Source organism: Schistocerca americana, chromosome 4, assembly GCF_021461395.2.
Source record: "Schistocerca americana isolate TAMUIC-IGC-003095 chromosome 4, iqSchAmer2.1, whole genome shotgun sequence".
Taxonomy (NCBI): domain Eukaryota; kingdom Metazoa; phylum Arthropoda; class Insecta; order Orthoptera; family Acrididae; genus Schistocerca; species Schistocerca americana.
This window is the reverse complement of record NC_060122.1, coordinates 719351441-719363646: the sequence shown is the minus strand read 5'-3', so window position 1 is coordinate 719363646 and position 12206 is coordinate 719351441. Positions and strand designations below refer to the sequence as shown.

Sequence of the window (12206 nt, the reverse complement as noted above, 5' to 3'; positions counted from 1 at the left end):
GGTTGCAATAGTTACTTGGAAATGAAGAGACTTGCACAGGATAGATTAGAACGGAGTGTTGCATCAAATCAAGCTTCGGATTGAAGACCACAACAACAACAGGTACGTATGCATCGACTGGACAAGAGTGACGAAACAGTCACGGTGACAAGTCACCCGTGCGCGCTAGTTCTAACTAGTAGATAGAACTGATGATTGCAGAACGGCCAATACTATTTAATTATGCTGATCTTTTATTCATCTCTTAAAACACATCTTATATAAAATTACAACAGTATGGCTGGTATGTTCGAATCTGAGGCTGTATTAGCAGATGATGTGTTGCAATCAAATTCCGATCGTATTTGTCACCGTTTTTCAATATTGGTCCTTTAATGAATAATTTTCGCAAGGTCTTCGTCATGAACCAGACTATTTAATTCGATAGGTATCTGTTTCCGAAAATAGACTATCGAACCTGCGATTTCAGTGGTCATACTTCGACCTAGCCATAACATAACAGGTTTGAACACGTCAGACCATACAACCACCCACCTGGAGAATGGACCAATAGCAATGCTGTAGAGGTGGGCCAAACGGTTATTCTGGAGTAACCGTTATCACAGTTCCAGTTATTCTTTGATAACCGTTATCGTTAACGGTTATTAATAACTGCCAAGTTATTTTTCGCTAGCGAATACCGATAACTCCGACAGTTAAATAACGACATAGTTGGAATCCATCAGTTTAGTTATCAGTATAACTGCGAGTAGTGTGAAATAGCAGGAATGTCGTATGAATCGTGTCATAACCTCAGCTTATTAACTCCGGGTACATTTTAGTTGATGTTAGAACGATTATTAGTGTTTCAGATTATATGTTTGTAGGTTATCGGTCGCTATTAGAAATATTATCTTCGCAGCTGCGACAGAAAGTACGCGGAACTTCGCCAAAGCACTGTTTAAGTAAAATGTTAACAACGTGCGTTTTTAAGTATGAAGTAATATGTAAACTGAGTACTGTAGGTTAAATTCGAAGCTTAATTTCTTGTGCTGCTCACATAATAGAATAAAGTGTACAGCCTTGTAATACAACAAAATATACGTAATGTGACAGATTCGTTTACTCCTGTGCTGTAAAAGCTAGTCCTATTGGGGAAAGTGTGAGTACGCTAATCCAAGTTTTATGTCAGATTTGCAAACTGCTCGATTTCTCCGGCGACAGCATGTTTATAACATATGAAGACATGCAGATCGAAAAGGTTGACAGTGTTACATTTCTGGGACTACAACTCGATAATAAATTCAGTTGGGAAGGGCATACCACATTTTTTTCATTCTATTATTTCATAAGGGAACATATTCTGTGGTAACTCATCAAACGTAGCAAAAGTTTTTCGCATGTAAAAACGTGTAATAAAAATCGTTTGTGGTATCAATTCAAGAACATCATGTAGGAACCTGTTCAAGGAACTTTGTATTCTAACCACTGCTTCCTAGTATATTTATTCCTTAATGAAATTTGTTACAAGTATTTCCAACCAATAGCTTAATACATAATATCAGTACTAGAAATGGGAACAGCAATCTACATAAAGACCTAAAATTACTTACCTTGGTCCAAAAGGGGTCCAATATTCAGGAACATGCATTTTCAATAAGCTGCCAGCAAGTCAGCAACCATTAAAAACTTGGTTTCAGATAAGGCACGGTTTACAGTGTGTTTGAATGACTATTTGATACATAAGTGTCTGATTCCACCCATCATCAATATGCCAGAAATGTCTATTTTAAGTGTGTCTATGACGTCCCTACATACACATGGCAACAAACACGAAGATACATATAAATAATACAATAACATTTCCCACCAAAAATACAATCAAACCAATGGGACAACTGCGGGAAGTTGGGGGTTTTAGGGTGAGGACAAGCTAGTAAAAAAAACACACCATGATCCCAAAACACAAAATGAAGAACAAAAAGAAAAAAATACAGCATTCTGCTACACCAACAAAAATCTGCAGGAATCGGACACTTCCCTTGAACAATATAGGTCAACTATAGGTGACCATACCAAAACACCAATACCCACAACTAAAAGTACGAAAATTGGAATCAGACATTTCCCTTGACCTACATAGGTCAACCTCAGATGACGATACTAAAACATCAACACACACAATTATGAAAATGGGAATCGGTCATTATCCGGTGACCTATATAGGTCCACCACATCTACTGATGCCAAAAAACCAACACCTACAACTGCGAAAAATAAAACCACAATCCCAAAAGTCCACAAATCAATCATCCCTACATAAATTAAATCACATTCAATACTTCATAAATACACAAAACATCACAGCTAGAAAAAAAAAAAATTAATTACCACCAGCAAATTCCGGCACTGCAACCTAGATCGACAGCCCCCCCCCCCCCCCCCCCCCCCCCCATACACACACACACAAAAACCAACTCATAAACACCGTGCCGTAATGACATTCACACACCACAACACCTTTACGTCGAAGCAGACGGGTGGAATCAGACGCTTCCAGTGACCCCTCCTTCTACTCTGTAGATGAATATCGTAACAGAGACTGATAGACCAGCTTAGGTAAAAATTCTGCTATATTTCAGTTTTGACAGCACTTGGTTGCAACAGTCAAGATCGGGTACTCTGTGTACGATAAATTTATTAAAAGTACGTAACTGTGTTTTATTCTGTCAGTGTACCAATTCTGTAAATATTAGCAGTTACTGTGATATATTCACGTATTTTGACAATCTCCTGACAAATGATGAGGATAATAATTATTATATTCCACTGTATTATGTTATACTTTCTGACATGTTATTTGTCATTCGCGATGGCCAGCGGCTATTTTCGTAGCAGTACGAAAATATTTGTTCGCTCCAGTTACTATCCTCTCTGGAAATATCACCTGGAACTACGACCTTTAACTGGAGTCACCGAGTCAGGAACGTCTAGACACCCAGTTATTCCGTTACCAGCTTCCAGGTTAACTGTGGTGGTAGCCCGATAACTACCAGAGAACTAGAACTACGAGCCAATAGCGATAACTGCCAGAGGAGAATACCGGCTCTGACAGTTATTTCCATAGTCGCTCGAATTCCTTAGTAACTTTCCTTGTACTACCCGTCCAAGCTAAATTAACACGTAAGGCGGTGGCTTAAGGGAACGACCGTACTTGTCAATGCCTGTACTGCAGCTCCTATCAGCCACGGCTCGAACATTAACTTTATTTAATTGTTTATTGTAAAAGTAACGAAGGCCCACGAAATAGTACACAGTTCTTATCAACAGATGGCGCGCAGTCTCACAGTTATTCCCATGGTCTATAGAACGCCTTCCAAATGCGCAGTACGATCTTCGGTCAACAGATGGCACGAGGCACTGTTGACACTAAACAGTTATTGAAATAACTGCCAGAATCAGAGGAACGGTTATCGCAGTAACCGTTACTTCTCAGTAACCGGTTATTTCTATCAGTTACGTTATTTTTTGCCACCTCTACAATGCTGTGTTTTGAGTTTCTGTGTTTTGAGTTGTCAGACAAGCGATGTAGTTCAGTGGATGTTGTCAGTGGATTTATGTGAATAGTTGGCATTTGTTATCTTGATGCCCATGGGTTTCCTTTCGATGGTAAAACGAACTAGCGTTATAGCATGCATCACGTTATCATTTATCGTAGTAGCAGCGGAAGACGACAGTGTACCGAAGCTTCCTTACTGCAACCCCGAGGACAGTGCAAAATCTTATGACAAGTAAACATTTAACGTCCTTTTTTTACATCATTTTGTATCTTTTCTGTTCATAGACATGTATAAATCTTATTAGTCGTAATAACATAGTTTTGATGTCGTGGAAAGAATTTATCGACATTATAACAGCTATGATTTGCTTATACGTGTATTTTTAACTGTAGTTTCTAGTTTGGCATAGTATATTGCGAAAATACGTTGATGATAACTGGTAAAAGGAGTGTCACTGTTAGTTTGTTCTGCATATATACTAAAAATTGGAGGAGTAACAATAAAGCAAACAGCCTACATATCACAACAGTTCACATAAAACAATTTATCTCTCTGTCTCTTAGGTACTTTCTTTTTTCATTTTTTATCAGTTTGCTGTATATTCTATAAATTTGAAACATAACTAGACGATTTATGTATTCGTTTGTGTCAAACTGCAGTGAAGCAATTTTTATTGAAGTTAATGTGAAATTAAAATAATAAATGCTTCTAATCTACCACAGTTTATTCTTCAGAGTTCATTGCTCATAATTTGTATGATCATTGTACGAAAGGGGGGGGGGAGGGGATTCCATTGTCATAGGTAGGACATTTGCACTACATTTTTCCAAATGCTAACATAACAAGTGGTATAAATGGAAATACGTGAAAAATGCTTGGTGGTGTTATGAATTATACTTTCTGTTTATATTTGAATATCAAAAGTTTACAAAGTAAGTTTTTAATCATCTTTAAAACTTTGTCGCAGGTGGGGTAGTAAATGGATGTAGATTGAATGTCCAACAACATTTCACAAAAACTCCGAATTTTGCACTTATTTTCCTTTGAAAACATTGAAGTCACCCTATTGAAACAATTCTTTATGTGATTATCAACAGTGCAGTATTAACAATTACCCACAAAAACTACAATCAAAAACTGTCACACATGGGACAAGGAATTGTCACTGGTTGGACTTGTGCAAAATGGAATCGGTTTTTATAATTTAAAATTAATTTTATGATCTTAATCTATAAATGAATCAGTAGTTAACATATTTAGACCTCACTTCTTGTTTTTGAATAACTTTGTAGGAAAGTTCTGTTACCTATAAATAATATAAATTTCAGTAGAGTAGGCCTATAGCATTAATGTCCTCAGTAGGCTAGCTAATTATTTTAATTTACATTTGTTTGATGTCTGGGTATGGTAGAAGAGTAAGAACTTGTCCAAAGTTAATGAAGGATACATCCTTCTCATCCATTACATTTTCAGTATCTGGAGTTATTGTTTAAAAAAGGTTTCCTCTACTGTTATATTCATGCAACATTTTGACAATACCGAAAATGCCGAACCCACCCCATCTGCTTTGATCCATGATGTCATCAAGATAGCAGACAGCCCTATTTCCAGCATACGCATTATGGCTACAATAATGTCACTAGATACATCTGCTAACAAAGATATGAATGACATAAAATATTGCACTCCAGCAAATACATTAAACTAACAGACCAGCAATGGGAAGTAGGAGATTTTGGAAGAGAGAAGTTAGAAATACAGCAATGAGAATAATATTACCAACTAAGACAGTGATAGCAAGAACATTGGCCCTAATAGCTTAACTGTTATCAAAATACCACATCTTGAAGATATCAGTTCGGCTCTTGTCACTAACTTTCATGGTGCAAATCTCTCAGCCATACAATAACACAGGAAACACAAACAATTCCACTAGGTGCATCTTCATTGGTTTGGATATATCCCAGTTCTGCCAGACTTTAGTGTGTTTAAATATTATGGCTCTGCCGAGGACGATTTTTCATTTTATTCATTTATCAAACTTTCCAGTGTCACTTATGAGAGATCCTAGATGTAAACAGTCAATCACTACCTCCAGATCCTTTAAGCATCCTGTAAATTTCTTTGATCTAAACCTTGGCAAACATTATTTTCATTTTTTCTTCTTTATCTCTAGACCAAAACTTAAACTAATAGTTTTCACTCGGGAGGCCAGATCCATAACTTCTCCCCCACTTCCTGCAAGTCTGACGGTAGTATCGCCTGCAAGTTGGAGATTATTGATTTTCGTGCCACTAATTGAAATTCCGTCTTCTCAACCTCCAGTGCTGCCGTGATGTGACATATTCTGCATAGATATTACCGAGCTGTGGTGTCAGTGTAGAACCTTGTCTGACTCACATTTGTCATAAAAAAAACAGAGTATTCACCATCTGCCTTTATAGTTGCAGTATGATTGATATAAAAGACCTTTTAGCAATGCTACTAGGTGTTTTGGGACCCCAAACTTACTGAGCACATGCCAGAACTTATCCCACTTCAGATAATCAGAGGCCTTTTTATAGTCTAGGAAACAAATGAATGCAGTGACAGAGAATTCAGCATTTTTGAGTTATATGCCTCAAATTTAAGATTGCCTCTTGAGTAGCTTTACCTCCTGCATAACCTGCTTAGTCTCTAAAAATCTGGCATTTCAGGAATTTCCTTAGGTGTTGATTCATTATGTGCAGGACTTTGTTGGCATGCAATATTAATGTTGTTGTTGTTGTTGTTGTGGTCTTCAGTCCTGAGACCGGTTTGATGCAGCTCTCCATGCTACTCTATCCTGTGCAAGCTTCCTCATCTCCCAGTACCTACTGCAGCCTACATCCTTCTGAATCTGCTTAGTGTATTCATCTCTCGGTCTCCCTCTACGATTTTTACCCTCCACACTGTCCTCCAGTACCAAATTGGTGATCCCTTGATACCTCAGAACATGTCCTACCAACCGATCCCAGTCCTATAATTGGAGAAGTTCTGAACTGGTCCTTTTTGTGAAGAGGATTTAGCACAGCCATAGCCCAGTCTTTAGACCATTCACCAGTTTTCCACACTATATTACATATTAAATGTAAAGCATGCATGCCTGCCTCTCGCATCACATTCAGCATATCTTTTGAAACAAGCTACCATCTATATCTGGAGATTTGTTGTTTTTCAAATGCTTGGTGGCATTTTCAGTTTCGCTGAAATCATGTTCTGTGTCTGACTCCGTACAAGTATTTCATCGTCAATGGTATTTCCTTTGCAATACAGTGTTCCACAGTATTGTTTCCACCAGACTGTAGCTAATTTCTTGTCACCAGTGAAATTACTGTCACCTAATTGCATGATTTGAACTTGCAAGTAACATTTTTTATCTTGCATTTCATGTAGCTTTTGGTGCTGGTCTGTTTCTTCAAACATACTGATGAGATAATATGTCTTCTCAGTTTGCCCAGTTGCGGTCAAATACTTTGTATGCTTCTTCATCTTGAGCAGTTTGTGTGCTTTGCTTCTTTAGTGTGTTCCTTTCTTCAATCAACAGTAGAATCATATTTGAAACCCATGGACGCTTCACTTGAGGGATCTTCGTAGCATGTTCTGGAAGGGATGAACTGATTACTTTCTTCATTTTGTACCATGTTTAGGGTGCTGCTCCTTCCTCTGTTAATTGGCAGAGTTTGTGTCTTATCGTTTCTCCAAACTCTTTGAGGCTATTTTTGTCTGTATATGAGCATGTCTTGTCCTTACCTTCATTAACAATTTCATTTTTATCTGCATTTTGATGGATACCATAGGTATGGTTACTGCCATAGTCAGCACCAGGATACGTCTTAAATCCAGGACCAAAATGCACTAACATTGCCACTAAAAAATGAAATCGGTCTGATTTCTGACCCTATTCCCAGGAGAAATCCATGTGTATCAGCATCTTGGGTGATGTTAGAAAAAGGTATTACAAATGGATAAATTGTTATTCACACCAAATTCCATTAAATGCTCCCCCACATTTATTCCTCACTCCCTTGCCATAAAGTCCTACCACAGGTCTCACTTGTCCGTTGTCTGCGTCTTGCCAATCTTTGCATTAAAATCACCCTGGACGACTAATGTTTCCTTTTAGGATATCTTTCTGGTGGTACTTTATAGCAACTCATAAAATTCATAAATTTCTATGTCCAACGAAGCTGCAGTGAGAGTATAAACATGAATGATCTTGATATTGCAAGATCCTTTCACTTTAATGGAGATTATTCTATAACTAATGACATTACAATAACTCGCCGTCAAGGCAACAGAAACAAACTCCCAAAACATCACTAATATGTAACTAAAGTCCAGTCCTAACAATGGAAAATCCAGGATGGAATGTAACAATACGAGAGAAGGAAAGTTGCTACTCACCATATAGCGGAGATGCTGAGCTGCGATAGGCACAATAAAAAGATTCACACAATCATAGCTTTCGCCCATTAAGGCCTTTGTCAGCAGTACACACACATATACACATGCACACAAATACTCACGCAAGTGCAACTTGCACACACATCTGCAGTCTCGGAGAGCAGAAACTACACTACGAGCAACAGTACCAGTGCATGATGGGAGTGGCGACTGGGTGGGGGTAAGGAGGAGGCTGGGGCAGGGAGGGGCAGGGATAGTATGGAGGGCGTGGCGGACAGTGAAGTGTTGCAGTTCAGACGGAGGGTAGGGGAGAAGGCGTGTAGGGGGTAAGTAGGGGAAAGGAGAGAAATGAAAGTAAAAGACATTAAAAGACTGGGTGTGGCAGTGAAATGACGGCTGTGTAGTGCTGGAATGGGAACAGGGAGAGGGTTGGATGGGTGAGGACAGTGACTAACGAATGTTGAGGCCAGGAGGGTTATGGGAACGTAGGATGTATTGCAGGGAAAGTTCCCACCTGCGCAATTCAGAAAAGCTGGTGTTGGTGGGAAGGATCCATATGGCACAGGCTGTGAAGCAGTCATTGAGATGAAGGGTATCATGTTTGGCAGCGTGTTCAGCTACAGGGTGGTCCACTTGTTTTTTGGCCACAGTTTGTCAGTGGCTGTTCATGCGGACAGACAGCTTGTTGGAAGGATTCCTCTAGATGGCCCATGACTAGGTTAGCATAGGACGGTGCCATGTGGGTGCCCATAGCCGTACAGCGGATTTGTTTGTAGGTAATGCCTTCAAAGGAGAAGTAATTAAGTAATTGTGGGTGAGGATGTAGTTGGTCATGGAGACTGGGAAGGAGGTTGTAGGTTTGGAATCCATAGAGTGTCTGGAAAGGTAGTGTTTGATAGCAGTAAGGCCATGGGCATTAGGAATGTTAGTGTACAGTGAGGTGGCATCAGTAGTGACGAACAGGGCACCATGTGGTAAAGGGAGAGGAACTGTTGAGAATCGGCCGAGGAAATGGTTGAAACCCCTCACCTGGTTCAGATTCATTGATGACATCTCTGCTATCTGGATTAAAGGCGAGGACACCTTATTCACATTCCTCCAGAACCTCAACAACTTCTCCCCCATTTGCTTCACCTGGTTCTACTCAACCCTACAAGCCACCATCCTAGATGTTTACCTCCGCCGCAGAGATGGCTACATCAGTACCTCCGTCCATATCAAACCTACTAACCACCAGCAATACCTCCACTTCGACAGCTGCCACCCGTTTCATACCAAAAAGCCCCTTCCGTACACTCTAGCCACCTGTGGTTGTCGCATCTGCAGTGATGAGCAGTCCCTCTCTAAATATGTCGAGGGTCTCACTGCAGCCTTCACTGACCGTAATTATCCCCCCATCCTTGTACAAAAACAAATCTCCCATGCCTTATCTTTCCAGTCTCCCACCACCTCCCAAAGTCCCACAGTCCGGCCACAGAGAAGCATTCCCCTCATAAGTCAGTACCATGCGGGACTGGAGCAACTGAATTACATTCTCCGCCAGGGCTTCGACTACCTCTCACCGTGCCCTGAAATGAGGAATGTCCTACCCACTATCCTTCCCAACCCTCCTACTGTGGTATTCTGCCATCCACCAAACCTACACAATATACTCGTCCGTGCTTACACAACCCCTGCTCCCAATCCCTTACCTCATTGCTCATACCCCTGTAACAGACCTAGATGTGAGACCTGTCCCATACATTCTCCTACCACCACCTACTCCAGTCCTGTCACTAACATTACCTATCACATCAAAGGTAGGGCTACCTGTGAAACCAGTCATATGATCTACAAGCTAAGCTGCAACCACTGTGCTGCATTCTGTGTAGGCATGACAACCAACAAGCTGTCTGTCCTCATGAACAGCCACTGACAAACTGTGGCCAAAAAATAAGTGGACCACCCTGTAGCTGAGCATGCTGCCAAACATGATACCCCTCATCTCAATGACTGCTTCACAACCTGTGCCATATGGATCCTTCCCACCACCACCAGCTTTTCTGAATAGCGCAGGTGGGAACTTTCCCTGCAATATATCTTACATTCCCGTAATCCTCCTGGCCTCAACCTTTGTTAGTCACTGTCCTCACCCATCCAGCCCTCTCCTTGTTCCCATTCCAGCACTACACAACCGTCATTTCACTGCCACACCCAGTCTTTTAATTTCTTTTATTTTTATTTCTTTCCTTTCCACTACTTACCCCCTTCTCCCTCTGCACCTTCTTTCCTACCCTCCGTCTGAACTGCAACATTTCACTGTCCACCACTCCCACCGTACTATCCCTCCCCCTCCCCGCCCCAGCCTCTTCCTTACCCCCACCCAGTCGCCTCTCCCATCATGCACTGGTGCTGCTGCTCACAGTGTAGTTTCAGATCTCTGAGACTGCAGACGTGTGTGCGTGTGTATATGTGTGTCTACTGCTGACAAAGGCCCTAGTGGCCGAAAGCTATAATTGTGTGAATCTTTTTATTGTGCCTACCGCGGCTCAGCATCTCCGCTATATGGTGAGTAGCAACTTTCCTTCTCTAGTATTGTTAAAGTCCAATTCTGTATCAACATCACTCGCAAAGAATATAGAAACATAAACACCTCACACTAGAGTGTGCCACCACTTATTCCAGCATGCGCTCTACCAACACATCCACTTCAGACACGCTGCTCCTCCAGATGTCGCATTGCACAACACTGTTATGTCATGGGTCAAATCAGACAGGTAGAATCAGACCTTTTGGTTGACCCAACATTTCTGCAAGCCAACTCTTGTTCCACTTGCTGTGTCTACAATAGACTTGCCATTTTTTATACCAGATGTTTGCCTGCTGACTGTATCTCTTGTGAAAAAATTTTGTATTTTGAGCAGATTGTCATCTAAAAGTTCATGTGATGTTTTCTTGTTGACTAAGAAAATTTGCTTTGGTACCTATTTAGACAGGTTTTCCCATGCAAGCATTTTTCACTCCCCCCCCCCACCCTTCCCCCCCGAGAACCTGGTAGGAAGCATGTTCTTCGCCTTGTCTGGGAGGTACAGGTTTCAAACTCATTTTCAGTCGGTACAGATTTTAGTTTAAGCCTGTACCCCCTTTTTCTTTCAGCCACCTTCCTATGATGTTCAACTAAAAATTTTTCCTAAGATGATGCCTGTATCTTCATGTTTTTCCATCTTCTTCTGTCACATTCCTTCTCTTTATTGGAGTTGTAGTTCGCTTGCATCTTTCTTCGAAGTTCTCTCATGCAGTCTGCTGTCATTGTTTTCCTTATTTTTCTGAATAAATAATAAGTCAGTATTAGTGTAAACCATTATGGCACCAGGTATACTATCCAACAAAATTAAAAACTGTGTTAAATTGTTAAGCTTTTAATAACAACTTAAAAACTGTTATATGGCTGGGACACTACTACTTTCAGTATGTATATATGGTCATTTATGTACTAAACACTGCCTTATGGGTCACCAGATGTTTTCATTGGTTTTCCTCATTCCTAACCTAAAATAAACAAAAGTGCTATTATTGCTGTGATAAAGATTTGCATGTTTTCTATCATGGGTGGGGCTCTTTTGAAAATTGTGTACTTAATATCATATGTTTCTTTGAAAACCAAAGTTCGTATGTTCTGCTCTTCAAACTTATCATCATCATCATCATCACCATCATCATCATCGTCATCAACAGCAGCTGAAATCTCCAATATAAAAGCCAGTCTAGATGTCCTACATTCTCATCTACAGTAGTAACAAATTTATATAAATATATTTCCTTGAGTAGTTTTGTAGCTTTAGTAATTTTTCAGAACAATAAAATTTTAACTTTAGTAGATTCAAAAAACTGTAACATAAATTAAATTACAAAAAAAACTTAAAATAATTGCAGACTCAGGTTCACACGGAATCACCCAAATAATTACACGAACAGAAATTTGTAATGGGGTATGCAGATACTGTGCCAGCAGATAAATTTAGTATTTAAATATCTGACTGATAACTTTTCTCTTTTTTTAGGTTAGTATATGTAAGCACACTAGATGGCTCGTTATCAGCCCTTAATTTGGAAGACGGCTTTTTGGCCTGGAGCATTGAAACTGGGCCTGGACCAATGCTTTCATCTAGCATCCATAGACGAGAGGTTAGTTAATTTATACAGTTCATAAAAATGTAATCTGTAATTGTCTTGTAGCATGTGTTTTTGAGGTTCTTTCTACAG

At 40.0% G+C, this 12206-nt stretch overlaps 1 protein-coding gene across 1 annotated transcript in view; it reads left to right on the top strand.

Annotated features, from left to right (window-relative positions):
* Window positions 1-488: 488 nt before the first annotated feature.
* The window catches only part of LOC124612696 (eukaryotic translation initiation factor 2-alpha kinase-like), a 197049-nt gene continuing 185331 nt past the window's right edge, over window positions 489-12206 (top strand). Inside the window, exons 1-3 of the mRNA XM_047141039.1 lie at window positions 489-553; window positions 3520-3770; window positions 12005-12128. Of these exons, the coding sequence (XP_046996995.1) occupies window positions 3625-3770; window positions 12005-12128 (270 nt within the window). The 5' untranslated portion in view covers window positions 489-553; window positions 3520-3624. The remainder of the gene's footprint in view (window positions 554-3519; window positions 3771-12004; window positions 12129-12206) is intronic.